The 27,957-nt window shown below is 48.0% G+C and overlaps 13 protein-coding genes across 13 annotated transcripts; 6 read left to right on the top strand and 7 right to left on the bottom strand.

The window, feature by feature from the left end:
- Positions 1-409: 409 nt before the first annotated feature.
- K441DRAFT_656978 (putative MFS monocarboxylate transporter) lies at positions 410-2,687 on the bottom strand. Its single transcript, XM_067648102.1, has 3 exons — positions 1,824-2,687; positions 1,365-1,604; positions 410-1,308 (listed from the first exon to the last, which is right to left on the bottom strand). The coding sequence occupies exons 1-3, from the start codon at positions 2,511-2,513 to the stop codon at positions 796-798; spliced, it is 1,443 nt and encodes a 480-aa protein (XP_067505886.1). The 5' UTR covers positions 2,514-2,687; the 3' UTR covers positions 410-795.
- A 235-nt stretch (positions 2,688-2,922) lies between these two features.
- Positions 2,923-4,429, top strand: K441DRAFT_632644 (uncharacterized protein). The gene is made up of 4 exons (XM_067646352.1): positions 2,923-3,228; positions 3,292-3,525; positions 3,582-3,925; positions 3,978-4,429. The coding sequence occupies exons 1-4, from the start codon at positions 3,139-3,141 to the stop codon at positions 4,156-4,158; spliced, it is 849 nt and encodes a 282-aa protein (XP_067505885.1). The 5' UTR covers positions 2,923-3,138; the 3' UTR covers positions 4,159-4,429.
- Positions 4,430-4,521: 92 nt separating this feature from the next.
- On the bottom strand, positions 4,522-6,422 carry K441DRAFT_694915 (NAD-dependent deacetylase sirtuin-2; the record flags this gene model as incomplete). The annotated part of the gene is made up of 4 exons (XM_067652768.1): positions 4,522-5,491; positions 5,555-5,883; positions 5,946-6,145; positions 6,296-6,422. The coding sequence occupies 4 exons, from the start codon at positions 6,420-6,422 to the stop codon at positions 4,690-4,692; spliced, it is 1,458 nt and encodes a 485-aa protein (XP_067505884.1). The 3' UTR covers positions 4,522-4,689.
- Positions 6,423-7,404: 982 nt separating this feature from the next.
- On the bottom strand, positions 7,405-8,386 carry K441DRAFT_704402 (uncharacterized protein; the record flags this gene model as incomplete). Its single annotated transcript, XM_067653535.1, has 2 exons — positions 7,476-8,386; positions 7,405-7,432 (listed from the first exon to the last, which is right to left on the bottom strand). Exons 1-2 carry the CDS (start codon positions 8,069-8,071, stop codon positions 7,405-7,407), a joined length of 624 nt encoding a protein of 207 aa, XP_067505883.1. The 5' UTR covers positions 8,072-8,386.
- An 889-nt stretch (positions 8,387-9,275) lies between these two features.
- K441DRAFT_656975 (uncharacterized protein) lies at positions 9,276-10,605 on the top strand. The gene has a single exon (XM_067648101.1). It carries the CDS (start codon positions 9,439-9,441, stop codon positions 10,291-10,293), a length of 855 nt encoding a protein of 284 aa, XP_067505882.1. The 5' UTR covers positions 9,276-9,438; the 3' UTR covers positions 10,294-10,605.
- A 164-nt stretch (positions 10,606-10,769) lies between these two features.
- On the top strand, positions 10,770-11,585 carry K441DRAFT_675813 (uncharacterized protein; the record flags this gene model as incomplete). Its single annotated transcript, XM_067650891.1, has 1 exon — positions 10,770-11,585. The coding sequence occupies one exon, from the start codon at positions 10,770-10,772 to the stop codon at positions 11,583-11,585; it is 816 nt and encodes a 271-aa protein (XP_067505881.1).
- Positions 11,586-12,656: 1,071 nt separating this feature from the next.
- K441DRAFT_714177 (S-adenosyl-L-methionine-dependent methyltransferase) lies at positions 12,657-14,722 on the top strand (the record flags this gene model as incomplete). Its single annotated transcript, XM_067653956.1, has 5 exons — positions 12,657-12,836; positions 13,025-13,357; positions 13,400-13,580; positions 13,778-14,084; positions 14,137-14,722. Coding segments are annotated over 5 exons (1,110 nt in total), but the record flags the coding sequence as incomplete, so codon positions are not given.
- On the bottom strand, positions 14,388-16,849 carry K441DRAFT_694911 (uncharacterized protein). The gene is made up of 2 exons (XM_067652767.1): positions 16,171-16,849; positions 14,388-16,115 (listed from the first exon to the last, which is right to left on the bottom strand). The coding sequence occupies exons 1-2, from the start codon at positions 16,634-16,636 to the stop codon at positions 14,860-14,862; spliced, it is 1,722 nt and encodes a 573-aa protein (XP_067505879.1). The 5' UTR covers positions 16,637-16,849; the 3' UTR covers positions 14,388-14,859.
- An 825-nt stretch (positions 16,850-17,674) lies between these two features.
- Positions 17,675-18,086, top strand: K441DRAFT_694910 (uncharacterized protein; the record flags this gene model as incomplete). The annotated part of the gene is made up of 2 exons (XM_067652766.1): positions 17,675-17,689; positions 17,745-18,086. The coding sequence occupies 2 exons, from the start codon at positions 17,675-17,677 to the stop codon at positions 18,084-18,086; spliced, it is 357 nt and encodes a 118-aa protein (XP_067505878.1).
- A 309-nt stretch (positions 18,087-18,395) lies between these two features.
- On the bottom strand, positions 18,396-19,138 carry K441DRAFT_45017 (uncharacterized protein). Its single transcript, XM_067641690.1, has one exon. The coding sequence runs from the start codon at positions 18,904-18,906 to the stop codon at positions 18,505-18,507; it is 402 nt and encodes a 133-aa protein (XP_067505877.1). The 5' UTR covers positions 18,907-19,138; the 3' UTR covers positions 18,396-18,504.
- K441DRAFT_551588 (uncharacterized protein) lies at positions 19,045-20,028 on the bottom strand (the record flags this gene model as incomplete). Its single annotated transcript, XM_067643108.1, has 5 exons — positions 19,045-19,110; positions 19,135-19,431; positions 19,490-19,589; positions 19,638-19,694; positions 19,946-20,028. 5 exons carry the CDS (start codon positions 20,026-20,028, stop codon positions 19,045-19,047), a joined length of 603 nt encoding a protein of 200 aa, XP_067505876.1.
- Positions 20,029-20,259: 231 nt separating this feature from the next.
- K441DRAFT_607386 (Protoporphyrinogen oxidase) lies at positions 20,260-24,536 on the top strand. Its single transcript, XM_067645438.1, has 6 exons — positions 20,260-20,898; positions 20,959-22,101; positions 22,127-22,299; positions 22,516-22,925; positions 22,982-23,653; positions 23,706-24,536. The coding sequence occupies exons 1-6, from the start codon at positions 20,474-20,476 to the stop codon at positions 24,429-24,431; spliced, it is 3,549 nt and encodes a 1,182-aa protein (XP_067505875.1). The 5' UTR covers positions 20,260-20,473; the 3' UTR covers positions 24,432-24,536.
- A 1,323-nt stretch (positions 24,537-25,859) lies between these two features.
- K441DRAFT_607384 (uncharacterized protein) lies at positions 25,860-27,729 on the bottom strand (the record flags this gene model as incomplete). The annotated part of the gene is made up of 4 exons (XM_067645437.1): positions 27,543-27,729; positions 27,032-27,484; positions 26,306-26,975; positions 25,860-26,247 (listed from the first exon to the last, which is right to left on the bottom strand). Exons 1-4 carry the CDS (start codon positions 27,640-27,642, stop codon positions 25,860-25,862), a joined length of 1,611 nt encoding a protein of 536 aa, XP_067505874.1. The 5' UTR covers positions 27,643-27,729.
- Between the last annotated feature and the right edge of the window lie 228 nt (positions 27,730-27,957).

The following is a 27,957-nucleotide window of genomic DNA, read 5'->3' as shown; positions in this document are numbered from 1 at the left end:
CTCTTATAACCCTTACTTAACTTATTTACTCCCTAACTATAGCCCTTTAGGATATCTATCCTTAGGGGCTTTAAGAGAAAAGGAGTAATTCCTTTTATAGATCTTAGTGTAGTATTTTCCTTTGTTTTTATTTTATTGCCAATTGTTTTTCTACCTAAAGGTTTTCTAATATATAGAGAAAAGCTTCCTATCTAAGTAAAATCTCTACTAGAGCACGCTAGATTAGGAGCTTAGGCGATATAACGTGGATAGGTAAGGGCTATTGGCTAGTTAAGTGCCTAGCAAGACTGGATCTTCGGAAGCATAAGAATAGTGGTAGGAAAGTTTTGAAATGCGTCTCACCCAACGTAGCGAGACTATCTAGGGGAAGCGTCATTGGAAAATAGATTGTGATAATAGCAATAATAAATCTAGGTGTATTACTAATATATTGCCTTTCTAGCATGCGTGTCTATATGATGTTGGGTGTGGCTTTTGATTTTCTATCCCAACTCTAATTGAAGATACTGGAGAATTTTATGAACAACATCTGTTAGTCTTCGTTAGAGAGAACCATTCCCCCATCGCCTAGACCTGCTTGTCCTTTTGTTTATATTACCCTTCAATATTTAGCTTCTCTTCTAAACTCAATCGTGAAGCTTTTGTAAAAGTTTGTCTCTTCTAGAGATTTGCAGTTAACAAGCGCTCCTCAATCGGCAAAACTTCACGGCTGTATACCGTTGTATGCCATTCTGGGGCAATTGTGACACGCGTTCGCAGGAGTAGAAACCTTTCCTGTATACGAGCTTGAACGCTCTAGATCTTTACCCACAACTTCCAGCCTGTTTTGGCGAGTCTCGCGGCCAATAGTGTCAACCCTCCGCAAATCAGAACAGTGCCAGCCCACATTTGAGCATGCAAATAGTTTCCATGGTTCGATTGGAGAAGAGCACCAGCGAGAGGTGGGCCGGTAAGGCAAGCAACCGAGACTATGGAGAAACCCATGCCCATGCGTACTCCGGCTTTGCTTAGATCTGTAGTCAAGCTTGAAAGTGTTGCAGGAAACATGCTTTGAATTCCCGCTGCGAAGAGACCGTAGATAATGGAAAAGGCATACAGTCCCCCACGGGAGTTCACTCCGGACCAGGAAAAAAGCATGATGCCCGAGACGAAAGCGAAGGGGATGATAGTATTCAAGGGTCCAAATGTTCGATCGGCGAAAAAGTTTGGGACTAACCGACCAACATACCCAACACCATTCATGATCATGAGTAGGTAGATGGAGTGCTTATTGGTTAGTCCGATGATATCCCTTCCAAATGCGCCAACCTGATAACTTGTCAGTGAGTGAGCACATGCAGGCGATTACCTATTAATGATCTCACGTAGTAAAATGCAAAGTATAAACCCCAGAAGTTCAGAAACATGCCAAGACAATATAGCACATATGTGACTTCTTTCAAAGCAGCCCACTCAACTAGTGGCCCAGCTTTGCGGGGTGGCAGGCGAGTTCTCATTACTGCTATAGTAAGGAGCCCTTGGGCAAGACTGACGAAACCTATGGTCCTCATAGTCCAGCCAAACCCGACTTTCGACAATAACTGGGTGGCTATTGCAGGGTAAATCTACGAAACAGTTAGTACTGGGATAATACAGACAGAAGTGATGTTAGGCAAGTAAGCGAGCAAGTCGCGCAGACCACTTAGAATAGGTAAGGCACCTTGCATACCTCCACAAATAAGTCAAGGTACGTTGTACAGATGTTCCTACCATTCTTCGATCTTCGAGGGTTTGCTCGATTGCTTAATGCCAACTCTGAAAATGAACAAAGTCAAGGTACTCACCAGACCTCCGGTGGCCGAGCCAGACGCCGCTATTCCTATTGCTAGAGAGCGTTTCTTGCTGAAATATGTGGACAGTAGTGACATCATTGGACAAAATTGGAGACCGTTGCCTATCCCCGTGCAGATACCCTGGGCTAGGAACAATTGCCAGTATTTTGTGGAGAGAGACGTCATGAAAATCCCCAATGTCTGAAAGAAAACCCCTGCAATGAATACCGGACGAAAAAGGCCAGCATCCGTGGCGCGTCCAGAAAACGTTCCAATGAAGAACAGGAGGAATATTTGGGTAGACCCAACCCAAGAAATATCAGATGGTGGGTGGCCTAGACTGAGGGAATAGTAGCTCTGGAATACACCATATGAACTTATTTGGCCCCAAGTTTCGCAAATGACAAGATGGGCCATGGCAGCTTGAATCCAAGCCTTGCCTCCATCGGGTGGAGGCCCGGGATCCCTGCATGAGGGTGTGTTTGACCTGATTCGACTTAAAACTCCATTGCTGGAGCCGACTGTGTTATTATCCTCTTTCCCTCCACTTGTCCTAGGCACGTGCCCAATTGCTTGTTCAACATCTTCGGCGGTAATCTCTTCATTGTCCTCTGAGTCCTTTTGGTCTTTCTCTAGAACAGGAGTTACTACCCCGCTTCCAGGCTCTTTCTCGTCAATTTCTTTCCTGATAGGGTAGCTCATAGTCGATTTGATTGAAGTCGTCCGACGGAAGGAGAGTGCGAAAAAAGCGGAATCTGTAGGCCGAATACCTATGGGGAGAATATTTGTTGAAACATGGTTCCTTCAATGTGAGTTCTCTCGAAGTCATTTTTCTGGAGTCCCCGAACGCGGAGAAAGTGCTGTTGGTCATTAGCAAATCAAGCGGCAATCACCCTAAGGGCGCAGCTTAGTGCGATGCATGCAACGGGCCTCATCCGCGGCCGAATTGCGAGAGAGTTAATGGATTTCCAACGGGAATAACGGCCGTGCCGGTTTGCCGTTTTGGAGGGAGTAACTAGATACGAGCATTTCATCAGTACCTTGATGTCTCTCCAGCAAGTTAAAGAGCAGAAATTCTGGGAAGATGCTCTTCATAAGGCTATCTTATTACCGCCGCAGAAGAAGACACAAGATCCGAGTAATTAAACCAACAAAGGGTCTCTTGGCCCGGTGACGGCGGAAGAGGTTAGTGTTCACGCTAAGATAGTTCTCACATGCCCTCCAAGGCGGTGAGTGCCACCCAGGTTACGTCATCCACCACCTGCCGTCTAGAGTCTGTTTTGGCAGTCTGGCTGCCCGAGGATAAAGGCACGACTCGGAGTGCAGCATGGCGCCACCTTCGTCTGGAGCAACTCAAACGATATTTGTACTCCCAGCTAAGGCTGTCGTATCGGCATCGTTCCTTTATCCGCTCAAGGTATCTTCTCATAGGCTTCTTTACCTCTTGCTCTCGTCAAGCTCACTGACACTGTTTGAACAGGGCCTCTTCTACTTCGTAGCTCACCCCTTCCTATACCCACTGCTGCGAACACGCCTGTTGCCTGCTTTTTTACTCAGTATCTTCGTTTTGGGAAACCTCTTCTTCTGGACCTACCTCCCACAAGTTGCTTTCCTCGCCATCTTCCACTATGCTGGCGCCTGGTTAAACGGCACCTTTCTTGTCTTAGGTGAAGGGGCAGCTATTGTTGCCATTTTGTTTGAGGCATTCTTTGTGGTTTTGTGCCCTACGTTGGCTCTGGGTAGATTTTCAACTACTGACATCATTGAAAGGACGAGTCTCAGCTCGACATCTTTGACTCGATTCTTGTGGAAAAGGGGTTTGAGGACCTTGTCTCTACGAGAAGGCCGGTTGCTATAGAAGGCGACAATCCTGTCAAACGGCTCGGCCGACCTACGCGATCCTCAGTATATGGCCCATTTTCACTTCGCCAGATCGTTGAATTCATCCTTCTGCTGCCATTGAATTTCATACCGATCGTGGGTGTGCCACTGTTCCTCGTTTTAACTGGCTATCGAGCCGGTCCGCTACAGCATTGGCGTTACTTCAAGCTCCGAGAATTTGACAGAAAGCAGAGGAATGCGTTCGTCAAGCACAGAAGATGGCAATATACCTGGTAGGCCAGAGCGACAAAATTAGTAACAATGATGGCCTAACCATCCATATAGGTTCGGAACCGTAGCACTAATGCTTCAGCTTATTCCTGTACTTAGTATGTTATTTTTACTGACAACTGCTGCGGGCTCGGCTCTATGGGCCGCCGATTTAGAAAAACAGCGACGGCAACAGGAAGTGCAATCACATGAAGGACCAGAATATACCGATGACCCGGTAGATGATCCAATATAATCTGCTGTGTTTTCTTCATATAAGGTGTAAGCTACAAACGCACCCAATCTAATCTTTTTTAGTAAGGAGCCTCTGATGAAGATGCTAAGTCGACTAACCCCACTGTGCCCTGTTTTTCTAGGTCCTTTTAGGGTGAGTAATGCAGCAAGACATTTTGCTATTAAATTTCACGAGACTATCAAAGATTCGCTATTATTATTGATTGGGTATTTTGTATTTACCCAACCTCTCCGATTAGTCTAATCCTTATCGATAAGAGAATAAACAGGTTTAAGAATAATTATGTATCATATAACTTTGTATCTTTGTTTTTGTCCCACACGCCGCTGAGGCGTCTAGTTAATCTAGTTTTGCTTTATGATTGGTTTGGTGTACTTCAGGAAAATATAAATGTTTCCCGTATATTAAGCTATGAAGGAATTCATATGTTCATCTACAACTCATGGTATAGCAAGGACTCAATGAATGACCTGTCATGTGGATGTTTTTCAATATACGTCGTACGCACACTGTTGTGGGAACAAGAGTATTCTATAAGGAAGGTTTCTCTGTAAGGTGGGGAAATATATGCTGCAGCCCATCTCCGCCAGAGTCTGTTTTATTAGGCTCTGGATTTGATTTCTCCTCAGCTTCAGTAACGGGTCGCAAAATCTCATCTGAGTCCTGTTTTATAGGATTGCTTCCCTGGATCTCCTGATTCTCAGCTGGCCCCCCTGTTGCTTCATGCAATTCTCCTTGTGCAGTTTCTTTCTTGATTTGGACAATTTTCCTATCCACATGGGTTTCTAACCACTTATGCTGGTTTTCAGACAACTTTAGCGTCTCCTCGACTTCCTTAGTCAGTTTCTCAACCTCATCTTCTAGTTGTTCATCCTTGGACTTCTTGGGTTTCTCTTCCGGTTCGGCATCTTTTGTAGGCGCTGTCTGCTTCCACAACTCCTCTAGTTCCTCAAGCCACCCACAAGATGTTGCTAGTCTCCTTACTCCATCATCGCAGTCACCTAGGAGCAATACGTCGTCGCTCCTCGAGCCTATTGTCCCAACTTGTTCCTGGTTGATGAGTAGTCGCGGGACACCGTCAGAACAGTGTTGGGGCAAACCAGCAAATGGTTGAACGGACAAACTGGTACCCATGATAATGCAAAGGTCTGCCTCTGCTGGCAATCCTCTATTGTGGAAGAAGTCAGCCGGTAGCTGTTCACCGAAGAAAACAATCTCCGGCTTCACCAGCCCGCCGCACCCTTCGTCTAGGCAGTGTGGTACTTCTTTATCTCGAATAGCCTTGTGCATCAGGTCATCCGAGTATGTAGAATGGCAATTTATACAGTTCTGCCTGAAATGGTCTTAGACTTTACTCTTTAGAACTCCTAGGTTGGGTATTGATTGGTCTACGTACCGTGCAAAACTGCCGTGTGCCTCTACAATCATCCCCCCAGGTACTCCAGCCTCGCGTTCCAAGCAATCGACGTTTTGCGTGAATAGTTTGAGCAGCAGTCCCTTATCGTATAACAGTCTAATGAATGAGTGCGCTATAGTGGGCCTGTATTTTCCAGGATAGAGCTCCTGTGCCAGCGTGTAAAATGGTAATGGGTTATTGCGGAAGTACGAAATGTCGAAAACAGCCTCGGGGTAAGGAAGATTCAGACGAGCGAGATTGGCATATAGTCCCGTGTCCGGGCTCCGGAAATCTGGGATACCTGCGCTTGTGCTTATGCCTGCGCCGGTCTCCGATATGTCAATGAAGCTCTTTTCAAGAGTTGAAGCTCTACAAGACGCTGCATGCTTACCATAACTACTATGCGTCTGAATCTCCCTTCCTTCAGCATTTTTGCCACAGATTCCAATGTCCTGCTCTCCAAAGTCTGCGTCGGCGTGCTCTCATCCACCATTGGCAAAGATGATTCTTGACCCATCTTGCCGCGTTTTCCTTTGCTGCGCCAAGGCTTGCTCGGCTTGAGCTGCTGGCGGTGTGGTTTGTGGTTGCGGCCTATGTTTACTGATTTAGGAGTGCGATACAAAGTGAGGACGGATATAGCGTAAAATAGTCGAGGGCATGTATTGTGGTGTTGTAATTGTGACTAGAGGAGCCGGGGGACGAGTCAGCTCGGTGCCCCGCGGGAAAGCCCAAGCTTCTCACTTTCTAAATTGGCGTCATACTGCGAACCGAAAATGCTTTGGCCAACCACGTTCTTTCTTTTTCTAACATACTTCTTATGGTTTGAGCTCAAAGAAAAATTCGTATAATGCGCAATCACTCTCTTCATTTTTGCGAAAAGTCATTGAGCTCCCCGAATTCAGTAGACTAGTTAGCCGGTTTTTATTGAGAAGTTAACAATCATAAGAAACAGATCATTGCGGTTAACTACAGTCACTATGGATGCTACGACCGACGGTTCGCATTTCTCGCTGTGCATCATCCTGTGCAGCCGTGGAGGCTAACCCTAGACATTTAGTGTCTAAGCTGTGCCTTCATAAATGGCCTTAGATACTTAACAGAATTATGAAGGTCATCTAATTCTGCAACTTTATAGTCGGCCTCTTGCTAAATTTTATGAGACAATGACTAAACGAATGTGGATGCCTTTATCAAGGGCACATTGAGACAAGCATGGTAAGGCAAAACACAAAAAATCACTTACGGTCAAAGTTTGGGTATGTAAATCCATATAAGATATTGCACTATCTCTCTTTAGGTGGGTTTCCTCGCCGCTACTTAGCTCCTGTCTATACAACATCTTGACACACAGCACCCCACTATCCCATCCTAAATATTCGTGCCACTACTCATCTAGAGGACATTCTCACTTGTGAATGCCCCTAGTCTAACCCAATCCCCGCCCAGAAGACCCCGCTTCCAGACCGTGCTCCCCGTCCTTATCCGCATCGAATACCGTAACACCAGAGCTTAGTAAAAACACGAAATCAATGTACAAAAGAACCCCAATTGGTCCGAGAAAGAGGGATATCTATATCGTGAATACTGGCAGTATCGGGCAAGAAATAAATCTTAAAAAAGAGAGGGCATTTCGAAAACACGGATGATTTGATGGGGGCAATGCTGGAGCGTAATGATCCACAATTCTTCGTTTCGAAATAATTGCTTCGTGGGGTGCGTGGATATAGCTATATGACCAATATCTATATTCACACCTCGTTTCCGCGGATTTAATACCTGCAGGGAAAACGATCATTTAGTAAAATTACAATTATAAAACAAAAACTCCCAAACCTCCTCACCCAACTAAATTATCTACGAATACCTCCGCGACGGATACTGCGAATAATCATCTTCGGAGTAAATTTCAGGATCTACTGACCTGTATCCGCTATTCCTCCGACTCCTCTCTCTGCGTGGTGGCCGTATGTCGCTATGCTCCTCGATCACCTCTACAATATCATCGCCTGGGACTCGCCGTTCTTCTACGATAATGCTCCGTGGTCGCTCCCTCCTCTCTTCCACAATAATGTGCTCGCGACGTCGCGGCGAGCGACTTATTTCGCGGACTTCCGTACGAGTGGAGCGTCTCGAGCGGCGGGAGTGTGGGGAGCGCGAGCGGCGGCGGCGCACCACGACTTCTTCTTCTCCAGCGATTGCAGCGCCACCGACATTGGTAAGGGAATAAAACAGCCAGAGGATAAGGAAGAAGCCAGCGACGCTGCCGAGGACGATGCCCACGGTGATGCCGGCACTTGGTCCTCCAAAGTCGTAGTAAGTAGGTATTATGCCGGTAATTGCGCGTGGCGCGACAGCAAGGGTATCGCTAAGAGGGTCTGGAGATGTGGAAGCTCGTCCGGTGAGGATGCTGTGCCGCGATAGTGTGGTGGAGAGATGCGGGATGAGGCTGCGAAGGGCGAGGACCAGCGAGGACAATTTCGGCGCGGCTGCATCGTGAGGTAGTGGTATAACTGGCATTGTAGGTGAGGCTTCGAGGCTTCAGAGCCTTTGCGCGTTGGTTGCGTGGTGTTTGCTATTGGAGCTGTGCGAGGTGATGGGAGAGGTGTTGATGGGCATACGCGTTGGTTCCTGTGCCTCGTTTGGCCGGCTCTTCCGGCGCTAAGAGATGGAGGGGTGATAGCTGGCAAGGCTGGCAATTCGAATGTAGAAGTGTAAAGAGTGACAAGAACAAGGCCGAAGCAATCGCACCCTGAATTAAAGGGCAAGAAGAGTGAGCGGAAGTTTGGAGGAAGAGACAGCAATGGAAAAGAGAAGTAACGATGTACAGTGTTTGTTTGGTAGTTGCTCCGAGGCTTTGCGGCGTCCTGACGCAATTGTCGGGCGGCTAGGGCAGGTGGCTGGGCGAACTGCTTGATCCAATGACAACCCCAGGCCGCGCACTAAAGCAAACCCAAGCCTTGCCTGCAGCTGTCACCCTACCCGGACTGGCTAACGCACTTCAAATATGCATGTTGTCGCAACAATTAAACCACTACGCCTTCGAATCCTAGAGATATCCTTGCTGTAGCATTTGTCGGATGCGTAGAATGGCCATTTCCTCTTCATCTGCAAAATTACTAGTGGTTTTACTAACCGGGAAAACAGAATATTAGTACGCGGAAGTTGTGATTACGATAGTTAAAAAATCGAATCTCCAGTGGGTGTTTAACCGGCAGAAGAGCCTGAGGAACTTGCTGGCTAGAGGCGGAGTAATGGACATGGTTAGGAGTGTTAGATAAAAGAAGGTCCATAATAGCGTGACTACTTTCTCTATGCAGTCCGTACAATGACCTCGACTAGGAAAGTCGAAATGTGATGCGCATGCTTCGGCTCGGAGCGACGCCCATAAGCTCTTAGACGCTCCATTGTAGAATTTAAAATCAGGGAGTAGATACGTAACCAAGCACGTGCTGATCGAACTAAGTTTAACTAAAATTCTAGCTACAAACATGTTCCTAGCGCCCAAACGAGGTCGAAAGAAACAACTTCTGTTGAACGGACGATCAGGAATGAGAACTCTGTTTTTATTAAAGAGGGCTCTAGAAGCTCTCTTATATACATCAGGTAGGTCCCAAATACAATGACGACGACGTCGTCATGTAGTAGGTCATAGTTAAGAGAAACAGGTAATGAGACGTTTGATGAGACATACGAGCTCAAGATACGAGACAACTGAGACATAGTTCGTATAGACGATCTAGGTCGTCAGACAGTATTACGATGGTAGTAAGGAACTTCGATTCAGGTCGACAACTTCTCAACTTCCTGGCTTTGAAAATTTTTTCGAAGTTGTTGTTGCTAGCAACCAAAGGCCTGGCCTGGCTACCTCAGTGCCTCCTTCGATAATGCCTGGCGAGCTTCTCAATTCATCTAGCTCTTCTGCTAATCTCAATCAAGCGGAAGAACCGCAGCACCACCCACGTTCGAAATTCCTAGAGCTTCCAGCAGAGCTTCGTCTGATGATTTACGATAACCTTTTCTCATCTCTGCTTGTTCATATCAATCAACGCCAAGATTCATACGGTAGCACGCGCACATACTTCATTGCTAGTGCCTGTATGGAACCCCAAAAGGATTCTCCTTTTCTCTGCGCATATCCTATCTGGTCCATATTTAACGGCAAGCGCTGCAACCATAGGGTTCCAGAGAGGCAGCTTTTGAACCCTCTAGCTTTCTTCTTGACATGTCGACTCGTCTACAGCGAAACTCGATTTATGATATACTCCGAGCCCGTGCTCCAGCTGAGATATGAAGATTCAAAGCCATTCATCAAAAAGCTGAAAAGCGAGCAGCTTAGCGCCATTCGCCGCCTCAGTCTGACAACACCATTTCTATTCGGACTAGGTATGACCGATGACCTTAGCAATGCGCTGGGGTACATTCAAAAGAAATTACCGCAGCTTAGAGGGATTGGTATGCAGACACCAACATCCGCCACGGGTCCATGGAAATCCTGGTTCCTTAGCCCAGAGCTACTTAGGTTCAGGCAAGGAGATGATATGAAAGAAGTAGTCTTAGAAATCTGGGTACAGCAACGAGATGCAGAAGGGAAATCCATGATCGTTTTCAAAGCAGAGCAGACGAGGGACGAATGGCAGAAAGATGAACAAGGCATACGGATAACGAATGAGAGGAAATCGATTGCTAAGGAAGAACATAGAGCTTGTAACTTGTTCTGGCGTAATTGGCTATATTATTGAATATACAAAAGATAGCTGGAATGATGTGGTTCCCACAAAAATGGTATTAGATAGTTAGGCATTGACTCAATATGGTGAAGGGGGTTTTCTTCCACAGACCATATCGCGGGGCCGACGAGAAGTGTTTCGACGGTCACCCGTCCTTCAATTTGCTATGATTTGCACAGTTTCTGTATATCGAGCAAGTAAGCATCTATTAAAAATCGGAGCGGTTTATCTTGGCGGATAAATTTTGGATGAATTACACGGAAAGATATTATCATTGCTCCATATCAGTCGTTGTTCGGAACAGGCTCTGACTGAATTCACTGCCACACCAACCATGTTTCACCAAATCATCTATCATGCATATCAGACGAAACAGTATCTCTACGCCGCGCGCTTAACTTGGTCATGCTAAGTTTAAACCTCGCCTCTGGGTCCTTTAGCCTGCATCTCAAGCTCTTCCCTCCAGATCCCGCGTCTTTGCAATACCGATGACCCTGGCAGAATCCAAGTGGGCCCAACGACGCTCAAGCCGTACGCGCGCTGAACAACTTGTTGACGACAAAGATAAAGCCTTCCGCCTTCTTCGCCGCTTATACTGGAAGGCGGAGGCGCTGTGCTGCTCCTGGAAACGCGCAATTGACGTCTTAAAATGCAACGATGCCGACAGCAAATCAGCCCAACACCACAGCACCATTCTTGCATACAACACCGGAAAAGATGGCGATATAGTACAAACAATGTTCAAGCTTGATTTTTTCGAATTCTATGTGTTGCTTGAAAGATACATTGTGCTATGTTTGGAAATATGCGGTGTCCGCGTTTCACGAGGTGACCTTACAGGAGGCAAGTCCTCTACTCCTTCAGCGTCCGTCTCAACCTTCAGTTCCCACCGTTTCCATGAGAATCGCCTATTCACACTTGATCAACCTGACTGTCCCTTGCACGAAGCGCTCGGCCAACAGGATGTGCGAATTCATCTTGGCCAAGCGAAGGAATACCGGAACCGCTGGAAAGACGCCGACGAACAAGTTGAAGATAATGGCTGTGATGGACATAATGGAGTAAGCAAGAGCGCTTTGCAGGAGCTAGAACTGCCCGTCATGCTCAGGACTATTCTTGATGGGCTTGATAAGGCAAGGAAGATTGTCGAACTCTGTGAAGCTGCTGATACTGGAGTCGTAGTGGGATCGAATGGGAAGAGTGGGGTTAAAAGAGCCAAACGCCATGTTGAGTATGAGTTAGATGATGAGGAAATGGAGGATGCGCCATGGGAGGCCGTGGAGGATGCCATGGAGTGGGAGTGAATAGTGATGATGTAGGGTGAGACTGGTTATAAAGTAAAATCCATACACTCCCGTGTCTAACCTATATTAGGTTAACCATATAGAAAGGATCTATGGAAACGAGTATCCTACGACCCATTTTATTTTCTCTCCTTTGAAGATGCATCTCACTTATAGAGACCCTAATGAGGCAGAATTCGTACCGCCCATCTGGAGACACAGTCAGTATAAGCTGTTCAGTCGTTTCCATATGATGTTTATTTTGAGCCCGAGAACTTTCAAACAGCACTCAATAATTCTGAAGCGATTGTACATTACTATAGATGCACCGTACACCCCCCATTCTTTGGGCCAGCTAACGCTTTCCTGTTCATTATCTCGGGCAAGTAGCAGTTCTTAAATAAGATATGATAAGAGACAGTCTTTTCCTCTTTAACATAATTCGGCTCGACTTTCGTTTGGCGGAGGAAAACGGCTCACGCACTTCCATATAGAACAAATATCTCATCATCCAAATTTCGGGTGACCAAAGTCCTAAGAAATCTCGCCGAGTGACGAACAGTCTCCGCTGCTTTATACTGGTACACACGGCAGAGCGTAGAATTAGGCTGCTGCTATATCTAGACGTAGCAAGCCAATTGGATCACTCAGATTGTTGTAGCTCAGCTACAATTGCGTCGAATCATTAGACATTCTAGTCGTCCAAATAAATACCGGACCCTCTTCTAACTCTTGTGATCGGCTTTCTCCTGTGCCAGGAGATGTTGCTGTCATTTAGTGCAAGAATTGCCTATCACCGAGTCAGTTTTATTCCTTGTGGAGGCTACGTGAGTAATGTCATTACAGTGTCGTTGTATGTACAACAACACCAATTTCTCAAGGCTGATTTTGTTGGTAGGGGGTACGTGGACATCCTAGTCATTCATATACAGGAAGTCCAAGCGCCTGGTTACGCAGGTGCAGCCTCCCGCTTCTGCCAATACCATACGAGATTGACACCATGTCCACGGCACCGGTTCCAGCCTCAACCTCATCAACCCGCTTGACAGAATTGTCGACGCTCATCGCGCAAAAGACTGCCCAGATTAATTCTATCTGGATGCTAAAGGCCTTCCTCTGCCCTCTTTTGACGCCAATGCGCCGGTAGAACTGGTCATTGCGAGGGGGGACGAGGATGTGCAAAAGATCAGGATTGAGTTGCTTGATCTGACAAAAGAACTCAGGGATTTGATAGCGGGACCAACTGATTTAGTGAGATATTTAACGTGGGATGTAAGTGGACATTTTCGCTAATGGAATTTCTGATTACACTATGAGAGAAGGTATCTCAGCACTTGAAAGAGAAGGAAATATGGGTGTTCTAAGGAGCTATTTAAATTCAATGACCCTTTTTGATATATATTCATTTTACAGGTCTTCATGCCGAAGCTAGATGTACAACTCATCCCACCCCTTGATAGGGCAACCACAACATCTCCTTCCTCGCCATCTACCACTTCAAGATTGCCTCCGCCTTCGCCGCCGACAGCACCATCACATACTCAGAATTTTCCACACGCACCAGCCTTGACGAACGCAACCCCCGCCGCATATGTCGCCGTGCAATGACGAATCGCATCTTTCACGAGCCCATAAAAGGCACGATTGCACACACGGCGGCCTCACGCCTGATTGCAGAGGACATCCAAATTCAGTCCTGGATCGGAGTGCACCTTAAAGACCTGGGTAAGCCGGCCTTGTGCACGGTAGACGCGGTGGATAAGTGGCCAGGCAGCAAGGACCCGCTGCATACTGTTATTTAGGTCGCGTTTAATACCGATAAGCACTGGGTTGAGATGTTGGGAAGTGATCCGGAGCGGCTAAAACGGTTTGGAATTAGCACGAAGAGTTTTAGTGAGGGTGTAAGGTATGAAGTTGACTTCTTGGCGGAGCATTATCCATGGGGCAGGATTAGGGAGGGGACGGTTGTGGATGTAACTTCGGATCCCATTTTTGGTCTCACATGTATTGGTCTGAGTTCACTACAGGAGCACACATAACTTTGCACGGACTCACACTCAGCCATTATTTCAACATCCTGACTGATTATCCCAACTTCACCTCACGACCTATTTGTATCATTCATAATGTTTTACAGGCCTAGGAGATCAACTGCTAATCATATTTCTGGGTCGGCCCTGGCATCGGTTTCACCTCCTTTGTCCCCGCAAGAGCGCACCAATCCCTCAAATTCATAAACCAAGACCTAGCCCGCGTGATCACTGGAGCCGAAGCCGGGATCCCCGAAGAGCTCCGCTCCCGCGTCTCCTTCATGCCGTATGACTTCTTCACACCCCAGCCCGTCCGCGGCGCAGACATCTATCTCTTCCGCTGGATTTCCCATGGCCGGAGCGACGAGTATGGCGTGCAAACCCTACGCAGCCAGATCCCGGCGCTTAAGGAGGGCGCGAGGATTCTGATCAATGAGTGGTGCTTGCCGGAGCCAGGTGGCGTGAGTAGGTGGGATGAGGGCATTATGCGGTGAGTCTCTCCTCCTCTCCACTAGCACAGAAACCCTAACACAATGCCGCAGCACAATGGACCTACTTATGCTTACAGTGGTTAATTCGAACGAGCGCGGACCCAAATTTTACTTTTCTGGGTACGAGCCAGCCGAAGGGCTGCCGTATGTGGACGATTGAGGCGGTGTGGGATTTGGACAAGGAGTTTTCGGAGAAAGATGCTCTCCCCGGTGCTCTGTTCTGAACATATGTTCTACAATTTAGCTATATGCAAGAGCAATTATATCTCTTAGTCACTTGACACGGAATGGAAGAAAGGGTTGAGCCTGGGTCCTCGTCGATATGATATGAAAAATGTCTGAGACCAGGGTATGTCGATTGCTGTCTGTAAATCATTCGGATTTGACGGCTGTCGATCATTTAAGTCTATCTCTGGGTAACGTAACTTCGGCAAGAAGGCAGAGAAAGACTTCAATCCTGCTGAATGCCATAAACACCAATGAAATAGGTAGAATACCATTGAAAACTTAGACCAGTATTGAATATTGATAAAAGCACTGACTTAGACTAGGTAGCAATTTCGTATATCGGTCCGGAGTGCAACGTCCAACATTGCGGTAAAACCAGGCTATAAAAAGGTACCCCTAGGGTTTCAGACTAAGTTGATAACGAACCACATCGCGTGTCCTGATCATTACAACGTATACGTGAAACCTAACTTGCTAAGATTCAACCATAAGGTATCGAAGGGAAAGAAAGATGGAAGAGCAGAATTTTCGAAAAAAGTAGTACTCCTATCCTAGTCGAACACATGAGTCATACTCGTTCAGCATCTGGCCAACGACCAAGAAGCCACCAATAGCAGGACTAGCCCCATTAATGTACCCAATTAGTGTGAGAAATGGGGACCACCACTTTCTAGCAAGTTTCTGATGCTTCCGGTCTCCTTGCTTAGATCTCTGCAATAGGACGTACGAGAGCCCAGAAACGACTCCAAGTGCAAGCCAAACCATAGTCCATGATCGCTGGTTAGGAGTGCTTGAACGCGGATGGAAGTGTGACATAGCACCGTTAATAATCAATGGGATAACGCCGAGGAGAATGGCAAGAATATACTCTAAAACTCTCTTTCTGAGGAACGTCTTGCGGCGCGAGACCAAATCTTCAAGTTCGATATTTACTTTTTGAAGTTTTGCGGAACTCGCTGGGCGTGTTCGTCTGATACTATACTTTGATACTTCTACTGGGCTCGATGTGGATTTGAAAGGGTTGCATGATGGTACCCGAATAACAGGATCACATTCTGTAGTTGCATCTTCCAGGACTGCCCAGGTTTTCTCTTCCCCAACGGAAGACCCTGACACGGATTCCATTGAAACCTTATCGGAAAAGCTCAAATAATGCAGCACTGTTTCTGGATAAAGTCCTAGTTGACTTGGCATATCGGCCAAAATACGAAAGCGAACCGATAGTTCATCGCCGAAGGTTTGACGAAATTCCAAAGGCCCAACAATTTGGCTCAGATCGTGAGTAGATCCTCTTATATCCAAAACGTGCTCTTCTTCAAGCCTACCTACGGTTCCACTGAAGTATCCAAGGGGCCGCTGACGCGCCTCGTCCATAATTGAAGACTCGACAAGATAGAGAGCAGGATAATCTGGGGAGCAGAGGTTACCAAGGAGGTTAACTATCGACATGACGGCGTACGGGGCGACAGTGAGGCCGAAGGCTGCATATCCATATCGTGCTATCTGGTCCCCGCGTGAGCGATACAATGTGGAAGTGGCATAGGCTGTTTGTGCAAGAGCAACCAGGGCTTTGACAAAACTGTAGCTGCAGGATACTGCGCTCGATCCAGTACCTCCATCAAGATCTAGGATAACAGCGTCTGATGGTACGATAGCTAAACTATACCCCTCGGGAATTCTATAAGTGCCATGCACTAATTCTGTTATGACATAAATAGGGCGTTTGAAGGTCGATTGGCTCCAAGGAGTCTCATACACAGAGATGTGTGCAGCAGGTCGATCAAGTGATGGGTGAGGGAAGTCTAAGCCCAGTTAGCGCAGGCAAGGTTCCCAGCAAGGTTAAGCTAGTGCACTTACCTGTCTCCTTTGGTGGTGGGTATTGGAGGACAGCGTGTGGCACACGCTCGCCAGCGGCTGGTCTCCAGTCAGGAGATCTAACTAGCATGCATAGCGCACCGGTTCGAGCGGCTTTCTGCAGCTGAGACTTCGCAAAAACAGCTCCGCTCATCATGGCCTCTATGCCCCTGAACGCGCCAATTGTAGGGAATAGCAGACACCCTACCACCGTTACAGCGAACTCGAAGGGTCTCTCTCCTGGCCTCGCAATGACTGTTGCAGCGTGGGCGACATAATTGAGGAGATAAAAGCTAACAAGGTCTGTCCACCTTGTTGGTGTACATAATAAGTTTGGATCACCATGATTCGAAGTACCTTTAGGGAGGGGTAGAGTGACGTTTTGAAGCGCTGCTGCGGTTACCAATGGGATAATAGAAAAGGAAACTAGAGCGGTAATTAAAGAATCTGAATAAGGGAAGCACTTCATTGTGAGGAGTTGCCGTTCATCAATGACGGATGGAGTAAAACTCCGTCAACATATGAATATAACTACAACCGTAGAGTTTCGTATTACTCCGCCTCATTACTGTGATTCTGCCTTGCAAGTCACATGGCGGGGAAAGGCGTATAAAAAAACAGCCTGCAGAAATCTCGTATTTGATAAGATAACAGCGAAGGAGGTGGTGAGAAGTGTTTCTAGTGGTGCTAGTAAAGTTAGTTTTCCTCTTAAGCAGGCTTCCAATGGTTGTCGGGCTCTTTATGGCCGCAAATAGAACTTCACGAAAAGTTGTTAGTGATCTCGGTTGTTGTCTAGGTTGGCCTCTAAACCACCCTGGACTCTCCACTTTCGGAGATGTGATGTTGAAAATTAGATATGCCGTGACTGAATGGTTCGAGACATCTGAAACTTATATGTGTGGCATGTAATACAGAGGTCGTCACAGCGAGGCCCAGGCATACTGAAAAAGCCGTGGGACGGGAAACGCTCGCTTATTAGTGTGCTTACCTACCAAAACATAGCTCCACCTCATAATGACCATTGAGGCTTCAAAACACCGTAGATTTGATCGCGATCGCTATTTTCATAGTAATCAAGAGCTTCATAAAATTTGATCTAATGCTGTCGTGAGAATACTGATCGTTCTGGAGAATCTCTATGAAAAGTTGCCGATTTTGGTGGGGGATCCCACTCAGGTAAAGATTCCAGCATGTTTTCTATGCCCGAAACCGTTAGCGTTTGACGCTTAGTATTGCGCATAGACGCAGGGTTTGCTCAGCCACACTCTTCCCAAAGAATCCCATTAGGTCTTTCGTTGAACGCGCACTCGACTTGCTACTTCTCCTTCATCCTCTGATATTTAATCTCTCGTGCTGTAATACTTTTTCTTTATCTTCTCTTCTTGCACCTCAAAATCCCTGCTCCAATCAGCGCGAATCACACCAAGCCACACCTCCAGCCTAACCGCGCGGTTTCGACCCTTTAAAAACCCCGCAAGCTCCAAACCTCAACATCACCACCTCATCAATGGCTCACAAATACGTACATCTCTGAATATCCCTGCAACATATTAAACCTCAAACCTAACATTTCCTAGGACGCACCTCCTGGTCCGCCTCCAGGGTTACTCCAAGCACCTCCCGCCGCTTACCACGACACCCGGCCATATCCTCAGCCTACCCCATCACCCCAGCCTTACTACCAGTCCCCACCGCCAGGAGTCTCCGACCGTGATTATTATGGCTCAAACCCATACGCTCAGGGTCCGTATCCGCCACCAGGGCCTTATGGCCAGCAGTNCCCGCCACAGCAGGGCATGTACTACGGGCAGGGCCCACCGGGAGGCTATGACAATCGCAGGGGAGGTGGAGGGAGTGGGCTGATGGCTGCATTGATGGCTGCATTGGCTTGCTGTTGTTGCATAGACTGCCTCTTTTAAGGACTGGACTGCAGAGACAACACTTCAGGGGAGAGGTGAGGGAGAGAGAGGGTAGGGGAGCAAAATGAGGTTGAATCGCGATGGAAGGGGTTGGGAAGAAGCCTAATAATTGCTCTGCCTGCCGGACGGGTTTCTGGGAATGTGTTGCTGCAAGGAGCTGTTGGAATGATTTTACTTGGACTTGATAGCAAGGCGTCATCGGCTGGTATGGGCTTTGGATTAGCAAAGATCACTGGCCTCGAGGAATGCTTGACATCATGTTTCTGTTCTGAACTTGTACAATCAGGCATTGGTTTGTCTAAGGCAACAACAACCTGATATTGGTTTTTGAATTGTGCATTTGCTGTATAGTTACGTCTGTTATAAATATGCTGGTACTTAATTGATATTTTCGAGTTTCGGCCTAGGTGAAAGCATATCACTCACTGCAATCGCATAGCTGCAATTTGAGCTCCGAGCAGACAATCATCACAACTCTACAAACATATGGGCTTGAGTCAATTAAGGCTGAGTTAAGTAGCATATACCGAGACCGATTTCGCCATGTGTTCGGAGGAAGGAGGATCGATAAACTAAGGGTGACCGTTTCGTATAGTACAGTGATGTATAGAGGGGTAGAAACCGAACCGACCGACCAGATCTTCGACCGCATCGTGAGGACGTTCGCCGAAATCGACCGCAAAATTAGGTATCTGCCTCGTGCCGCTCGATATCGGACTGCTAAGATGATCAATTTTAAGAAGGATCCCGGAAATGTGGACAAACAAAACAATTTCGTAACCACCGCCGAAGTGAGGGAAAAAGAAAGAACCTGTGCCATGGTGGGATTTATAAGCCAATCCTACACTTTTGAAACCGCCCAAGTTTGCCTGCATTTTACATAAAATGGTAAGTATAGTGTGGACAACTTTGAGCAATGTTCCCAAGCTGCTAATAACAGACAGTGGGTGAGAGCAATCTACTCAGCGGTGTCAAGGTCGTCGTGGACGCCTGGTTGAGGGGATTCGACTGCGACAGTCATGAGCTATATATCCATAGGGGCTGGGACTGGTTCTGGCGGCATACTCTTGCGGTCGTCTCCGTTAGTACCGTTCTCCCGGTCGTCTTCACGGTCGCGGACATCTTTCATATCCCGGTCGCGGTCATCAGGGCTTCGGGAGCGATCGCGGTCACGTCGGTCGTAGTCTCGCTCACGTCGATCATCCTTTCGAGGAGAATAGTCGCCACGCCCGCGGCGGGGGGGGGACACACTACGACGGCGAGGGGAGCGTTCACGGCGTGGGGGACGATCGCGACCAGACCCTGAGTCAAAGCGCCAGGAAGCAGAGGGAGGAGTACGAGCCCACTGTTACATGTTAGTAAGAAAGCCAATTGTAAGTATAAATTACGGATATAAACAGTACCTCAATCTTTAAAAGGTCATCACGGCCAATGCGCTTATTATGCATCTCATGATAAGCATCATCAGCGTCACGACGGCTCTCGTACTCAACGAAAGCGAACCTGACAATCTCAGTATCACTCTTTTGGTTGTTGCGTAGGACAACTTACAACCGGCTGGATGCAGAGCGAGGTGCCGGAATGTCGCAGCGGACGAGACGCCCATACCTTCGTGAGGATGTTAGATTTGGTTGTGATGTTGGAGCGATAACGGAAGGAACGACGTGTGAGGAGGTCAAGGGTTCGATATCGCTGCGCGTGCGGCTAACGCTGGATACATAGGGAAAGGAGGGTTTCATCGAGCGACCGATCAATCGATGAGGCAGGGGGAGGTAGTAAAATATGTAGTAGATCGACATAGATTCGGTGAATGACGACGAGGACGGCCGATGCGGGTTTACTATGCGTAGGAGACATACCGTTCGAATTCGTAGGCAAGATCGCGAGCGCGTGTTCCGTGGCCGAAGCCAGTAACGTAGAGAGTAGTGCCTCCGCGAGACATGGCGAGAGTTAAGGCTCAGAGAGCAGGGTGAGGAGAATTAGAGATCAGAGGGATAGAAGGGCGTGGTGGGAGTGCAGTAATAGGCCCAAGTGAGAAGAAGTTGAAGTTACAGCGAAAAGTGAACCGCGAAAGAAAACCGTCATCAAATGGTCACGTGGCACATTAGTCAGTTTCCAGAGCCGAATCCGGCCGTCACTGCCTTAGGTTTGGCTTCACGCCTATTGTCGATAACTTCTATTCACTCATTGCTATTGTCACACTACACTTGCACTCTTACTCGTACACACCATATCCCGCTTTGAACCCCTCTCCCCCCTCGATCTCTATATCATTATTCTATCTCTCACACCCTCGCGCTGTAGAGAACCATTAGCATCGCCACCTTTGTTCTCCGCGAGGCCAGTCAACCGCGCCGCCTCCTCTCGCCGTTCCTCCAGCTTTCACCATGGCTGTCGAAGTCTCTGTCGGCACACCTCTTGCGACTGCCTTGCAGAATGTCGTTCAGCCAAGACTCGCGGAGGCCGGGTGGACCACCGGTGGGCTGGACGACTCTGCTTTGTCTGAATATATTATCCTCATGCTTGCAAACGGAAAGACGCAGGAACAAATCGCCTCAGAGCTGTCGAACGATCTTCTAGGCCTCGGCCCAGAGGATGACGGCGCAGTTAACTTCTCACGGTGGTTGTTCCAACAGGTCGATATACTTAGCAAGCAACTCAATGGTAGCGATCAGGCTGGCGCTTCCAGCGCAGGCGAGTCGGGATCTTCGAGCAATCAAAACAGCCAAAGCGAAGGGGCTAATGGAAACGGTCTATCGTCAAATCACGATGCTGAAATGGGGGATACGGCGGAAGCAGCAGCAGGAGCAATGTATGCCCTGATCATTATTTTCCGAACTCTTTCTACTACAGTACTAACATATCAATCAAGACCTACAGGTCCAAAAGCAATGCGAAATGGGAGTGCTACTCATAAGCCTCGAGACAAGCGTATACTGGGACAACTTAACAAGGCTATGGATCGGTCGGACGACTCCGCGCTACACAGGGTGCGAGGGACAACAGGAACAGGGCGCATCAACTCGCACTCCGGCAGGGAGCCACCCAGAGGCCCTAGAAGTCAGCTAAATCGCGGCATTGCTGCCGTGACGAACGGCAGGGGTATGGGTGCTATGGGCACCATGGGAGGGATGAACGGAATGCCTGTGTCTCAAATAGGTCCGAATGGACCTATGAATCCTCTCATGAGCCCACAACAACAGATGGCGCTATTGCAGATGTACGAGCAGCAAGCTCAGCTGATGCAGCAATTATTTTCCGGACCGACGCCTATGCCTTTCATCAACCCTAACTTTCAAGGCGCGAACCAGGCCCAATCCGGTAAATCACTTTTCGACCGTGTTGACCACCAATCTCAGAGACAGAACGACAGGCGACACCCGCAACATTCCAATAAATTCGCAAAGAAAGAGCAACAGGATGAAGCCATGATGGACAGCGTAGAACCTGATGCTAACGGAGTGCCTTCATCCTCCATGGACGTTGAGGTCTCTCAATCAAAATCGCCTTTGGACCCTTCACAAACTATGTGCAAATTCGATCTGTCATGTACAAAGGCGGAATGCCCATTTGCACACCAGTCTCCCGCTGCTCCGCCTGGAACGTCGGTCGACATGAGCGACACATGCCCGTTTGCAGCTGCTTGTATGAATAAAAAGTGTGTTGGAAAACACCCGTCGCCGGCACAGAGACAGTCTCATAAGGCAGAGCAAGATTGCATATTCTATCCCAATTGCCGAGATCAACAGAATTGCCCATTCAGACACCCTTCAATGCCACCTTGCCGTAATGGAGCTGATTGCACCGTTCCAAATTGCAAGTTCGCTCACAGCAAAGTCACGTGCAAGTTCAACCCATGCAAGAACGCATATTGTCCGTTCAAGCATGCAGATGGCCAAAAGAGGGGTTCGTTCGAGGATAAAGTGTGGACACCAAACCATGAAAAGAAGGAGCATGTTAGTGAGAGGAAATTCGTTGATGAGGATGGAGAGGAGGAGCTTATTTTGCCGGGCAGGTCTAGCCAGGAGGTGGAGACTCAGATCATTACTTGATGGATATCCCGAAGGAATGAGGAGGGTAATGTGCAAAGTCATGAAGTTGGCCCAGGAGATCATTGATTTGTGGCCATGTATAACATTGGGATCTGGCGTTTTAAGGAAAGGAAGGCATAGCTATGGCTTTGGCATGATTCAGGGGATGAATGTTTTATGGAGTGGAAAGCTCAATCGATTGGGGAAATTGAGAGATTTTTTTCCGTAGAATGGACTCTTTTCACTTGGCCTGGGGAACTGGATCTCCTTGCCATAGTTCCTAGAAGCTATTATCTCGCGTCTTGAATTAGTGACCCTTATGTTGAACGCTTTCCGAGGCTGACAGTGCGCGAGCTCCATGTCATCTCGAAAAAATCGCGTGCGTCACTTCTAGCCAGACCACCGCCGCCGATTTTATGGAGAGCCACATCCTCCGAAAACCTACGCTTTCGTTCCGTACGGTGCAATGCGTCTCAGGAGGCATGTCAACCTCCTCGAGTCGTCATTAAAGCATGTCCCGGCCAGACCTGTCCTCTCCTCGCAATGGAATCGCCATTCCTTTTCTACCACTACCGAGGGGGCGCAGCAAGAAATCGCTGTTCTTGGTGGGGGCATCACCGGCCTTGCCAGCGCATATTATATCTCTAAAGAATTTCCAAGAGCTAAGATTACCATCTATGAGGCAGGTCCGCGGCTAGGCGGATGGTTACAGTCTACACACGCTGAGGTCCCGGGTGGGAGGGTACTCTTTGAGCATGGCCCACGAACGCTTCGGACTGGGCTAAGCAGCTTGGTCACGTCGCATCTAGTACACTTGAGCCAATTGCCAAATATGAAATATATCTACTAACACCTGACATGTAGATTCAGGAATTGGGGTTAATTGGAGACACTATCTATACCCCAAAAACTGCCTCGTCCGCGCTGAACCGATTTATATACTATCCGGACCACTTAGTACGGATGCCATCTCCGGGAACGACTCTCTTCGATATAGCGCGAATGTTACTTTCGGAGCCAGTCTTCCGCGGCCTTTTTACGGGAGCCTTAATGGAAATCTTTCGAGACAAGAGACCATCTACTTTGGCAGATGAGTCTGTTGGTTCCTTCTTCTCTCGACGAGTGGATCCACGAATAGCGAACAACCTTGTATCTGCGCTCATGCATGGCATATACGCTGGTGACGTGTGGCAGTTGAGTGTCAAATCTTTATTCCCCCTGCCCTGGTACTATGAGGGTCAGGAGGGAAGCATTGCTAGAGGACTATATGAGAGGACACTACGTCCTGCTGGAGCACCATTTGTCATGATGCCTGTACGTGATAGAGATATGGTCATGGATTTTAAAAATCAGAACCTGGAACCAGGATTTGAGAGGTCTTTGGCTGCATGCAGTGTATTTTCCTTTCGAAATGGCATACAACAGTTAGTCGACCGCTTAGCGGGAACGGTGCAGAAGAACGGCCAAATTACTATCAAGCTGAACACACCCGTGAAACACCTCGAGATGGAAGGTGATAGCAGAAAGAAGGTGAAGGTGCGTATTTACTGCCCAATGGACCAATATTCAAAAACTGACTAATCCTTAGATTTCCACCCAAAGCGAAGATTCGGCATCTTCAAAGGATGTCGTTGTGTCCACCATCTTCTCAAAGACCCTTTCCCAACTCTGCACATCAGATTCTAAAACACAACTCTCTGTTCTTGCCCAGACCCATGCCGTCACAGTTATGGTGGTCAACCTCTTCTTCTCAAAGCCCAAACTCCTGCCTGTCGAAGGCTTTGGCTATTTAATCCCACAGAGTGTTCCCTTCGAACAAAACCCCGAGCGGGCTCTCGGCATCATTTTCGACTCCGACGCCATTAGAGGCCAAGACACGGTTGATGGTACTAAAATCACAGTCATCCTTGGTGGCCATTGGTGGGATGGGTGGTCCTGCTACCCCTCGGAAGAAGAAGGCATTAACATGGCGCGGACTCTGCTCGCCCGTCATCTACGGGTAACCGACGAGCCGACCGTTGCTCGCGCCAAGCTGCAGAAGGATTGCATACCACAGTATACGGTGGGGCATGATGGGCGGATGGAGAAGGCGCATTCTCAGCTACGGAACTCTTTCGGCGGCAGACTGAGAGTCGTGGGTAATTCGTATAACGGAGTGGGCGTCAACGATTGCTTGAGAGCGGCAAGGGATATTGCGAAAGGCCTTCATGAGGGTGTAGGATACGAGCCGAGCCGGACCGGGCTAGACCATTTCTTGGGCGAAAAGCAGTGGGTTGCGCAGGGTTCGATGCGAAAGAGGAAGGCTGGGGGCTGAGGTTTCAGAGGAATTTGTACATATGTGCTTCGGTTGGGTCCAGAAAAGCTAACTGCGGAGTACCTTTAGACTTATCTATAACATTTTGGAATCTATGCAGTCCTCACATACAATTGCTCTAGGATCACGTATCAGGTCTAAGAAGTGTCTAAACTAGCGGCGCTCTCCGATGCGTGTGTGTTGGAGCAGGTGGCAAGGAGAGGAATCGGGTTCCTCGCACCACCTCCAGACGGAAGGGCTGCGAGGCCACTTCCCGTCCCCATGGTTCCTGGAGCACTACTATATGCAGGGGCGATTGGACTATCCGTTGTGAGTGTAACTGAGGATGGAGAGCCAATTGCTCTAGAATCTTTGATTGGGTGTCCGCTAGCCTTCATTTCAGCTATCTTCTTCTCCGCAGCTCGGGCTTTACGCTCAGCCCACCAGATTGTCATGCTATGACTCCGCTTTTCGTCTGATCTGCTGCCAGCTGGAGTGGTCTGGTCTTCAACATAACTTGTGCCACACTGTGAAGCTTGTTGAGACACTTCCATCTCCCTTCTCTTTTGAGCGTCTGCCTCAGCCTGTTGCTGTCTCTTCGCTTGCACTTGGCGTACTTCCTCCTCTTTCTTACGCCTCTCGTTTTCTTCATGGCGCATCTTGATGATTTCTATAGTCTTGAATCTTGAGAGTCGAGGGCCAAATGCAGGGCCACCACCAAGGGTGGTAAGATGACTGAGCTCCTGTGCCTTTGCTTCTGGCGATGGCGATGTCGAACGTGCCTCGAAATCGGCGCGAGGTTCCTGAAGACTTAAATGCGACGACCTCTGGCTACCCATGCTTACTGGACTGAGTATTTTATTATGACTATTCTGTGCTGACATATTCTGTTGTAGGATTGGTGATTTTTCAGGACCAAAGTTACCCATGCTGTTGGTATTGGTGACGCTGGTGTTGATACGAATTCTGTTCAATGTCTGTTGTTGAAGCGCCTGAGGCGGCGAGGGTGCGGCGTCATATATACCTGTAGTAAAAGGATAATGAGGCCCAACTAAGCCCTCCCTACCTGGTGCCTGATCGTTCAAGGTGGGTCTTATATTGGGAACAGTTATATGACTGGAGCTCCTGTGTCTTTGCTGTGGCAATCCGGTAGTGACTGGCAAATGTTGCGTATGCTGTGGGAAAGACCAAGTATCGCCAACGTCGTCGACATCTGGAGGGAGTTGTGAGGGATACAAGCTTTGGGTGGCGATGCCTTGGTTCTCAGGCCAAGGATATGCTTGCAAAGGAACGCTCTCGGCTAACGCATGAGAGGTCAACTCGTAACTATTATATTGGTGCTGGTCGGGCTGGTGTGTGGGGCCTGAAAAGTGTTCCAGGTAGCCTTGGTTGCCGATTGGGTCTGCCTAGTGTCAGTCACCTTGGATCTAAGTATATTCTGGGAGTTGGCTATGAATTGAAGAGAATCTGGGCGACGATACCGTGCGGTGCCTGATTGGTCGAGATGGTTCTCTTCTGAGGCGCACTATCTGCCACCGAAAGCTCATTGGAATGTACCGAGCTTGTCTCAGAACTTGCTTCGGAATCTGCACCGCGCGGCAGTGCTCCGAGGGAAACCTCTTCCATATGCCTAGCAAGATGTCTTGATATAGTGCCACTATCTCGCATTGGTACTTTGAGACAGAGAGGGCATTGCACGTCCTTGCCGTCGCTAATCAAGGCATGATCTAAGACAAGATGCTCAGCCCATACGTCCCGGCTTTTAAATGCAACATCGCCCAAATGGCAACCCTGATAAAAGCAGGTGTACGGCTGTAAGTCATGGTAAAGATGCTTTCTATGAACCGTAAGCTAAGAACTTGATAAAGCTGGGAAACCTCGGCGGGGCCTAATACCTCCATTCGCGGTCACTCTTTACGCGGATAGACCTTCCGCAAGCGTCACAACGGAAGGGTTCGCCTTTCTTTGCGTTTTGCGATAGAGGTGGAATGCGTGACTTACTTCCACCCGAGGACACAATTGATTGTGTATATGTTGTTCGCGCAGGCGCTAAACTTCCAAGACCTGAATCATGAAATTTTGACGGAGAATATACTGATCCAGATGGGTTAATATCGATGGTCTCCTTTTCTATATTCGCTTCTCTTTCGGCCTGACCACGTTTATAGCGTGTCCAGTTTGCTTGTCCCAAGCGTTCAATTAAGTTAGGGTCTGCTTCAGGGAATCTTTTGCTTAGGAGGTCGGAATAGTACTCATGAGCCGTGCGCTCTTGCTGGAAATCTAGTTTCGGAACTTTCTCTCTATGCTCTGGATCTTCTGCTGGCCATAGTATTGAGGGGATCAGGTCAATGAGGCAACGTATTCCTACCTTTAAGTCTTCCAGAACTTCGTCAATAGAATCCGTGGGGAAATCAGCTTCAGACTGGTCACTTCTGTTTGCTTCATCATCAAACTCCGTATTTTCTGAGTTGCTGTATCGAGCTTCCTCTAGTAGAGTTGCAATATTGGTTGTTTCCCATACGGAACGTCGCGCATCTGCTGAAGGGAGCATATAACGAATCAATCCTAATGAGACGCACAAAGTCAGTGCATAATTGTATCGTATGGATGCCGTGGCCTACTTTGAGAGAGGATCTCGCTCGTAGAGATTAGTAATGATAAGGTAGTTTGTTGCAGATCCCGAGAGTACAGCAGGTGTCTATCAAGCCCTCCTCTGAGGGTATCAAAGTCATCGCCCCAAAGTCGGAATAGTTGGAATTGGTGCTCAACAGCCTCTTGTTTATCCTTTGATAATTCAGGATGCTTTCGGGAGGTTCGGATCAATGACGAAAAGATGTCAAGACCGCTTTTATAGAGACGGCTAAGAATGTCTACTTCTCCTGGCTCGACATTTGGTGAGGTCTTCTCTTGCCATTCCTTTATTGACACGAACTTGTCCCATTTAGGCCCTGGCAGTATGCTTGGAGGAAGTAGCGAAGATGGTGTTGACGGGAATGGTGGATGCACGTATTGTGGACGAGTAGGAACCAGGCTACCTTCCTCCTCGTTTTCAATATGCCGTTTAAGGTCTTTCCCTAAACTCTAATTAGATAAGTGTGTAAGAATGACTGCTATGAATAACTGATAACTAACGAGTTTCCTGTTGACGTCTCTCGCCCTCGACACTTTTAGGGGCCATGGCCCATGTGCTGAGTGTTTGGGAGTCTATATCGCTAGGAGGCGGCCCCATCATGGGCGGCTCTTTTTTTCTGGCCAGCTTTGAACAAAGTATTGAAGATCGAGGAATAGCAGGAGCTTAGTACACCTATGGATTAGCAGCAATTGTAGACGGATGGCAAGCCAAAGAAGCAGGAAGCGAACTACTTTTAGGCTCGATAAATAGAGATGCACCACGTCCAGGCTGAAGATTTGTTTCTGAGTGGAACGGGGCTGAGCAGCATATTTTATTCCTTTTGGAAACAGCTACATGACATGGCTCTGCTCTGCGTAACAAGGCTGAGGCTGAGCATTTGATGTCGTTGATAAAAGGCTGCTGAAAAGCATAAGC

This window comes from Cenococcum geophilum, assembly GCF_001692895.1.
Source record: "Cenococcum geophilum 1.58 unplaced genomic scaffold K441scaffold_13, whole genome shotgun sequence".
NCBI classification, from domain to species: Eukaryota; Fungi; Ascomycota; class Dothideomycetes; order Gloniales; family Gloniaceae; genus Cenococcum; species Cenococcum geophilum.
Note: the sequence above shows the minus strand (reverse complement) of the source record. Positions and strands in the feature narration are given on the sequence as shown.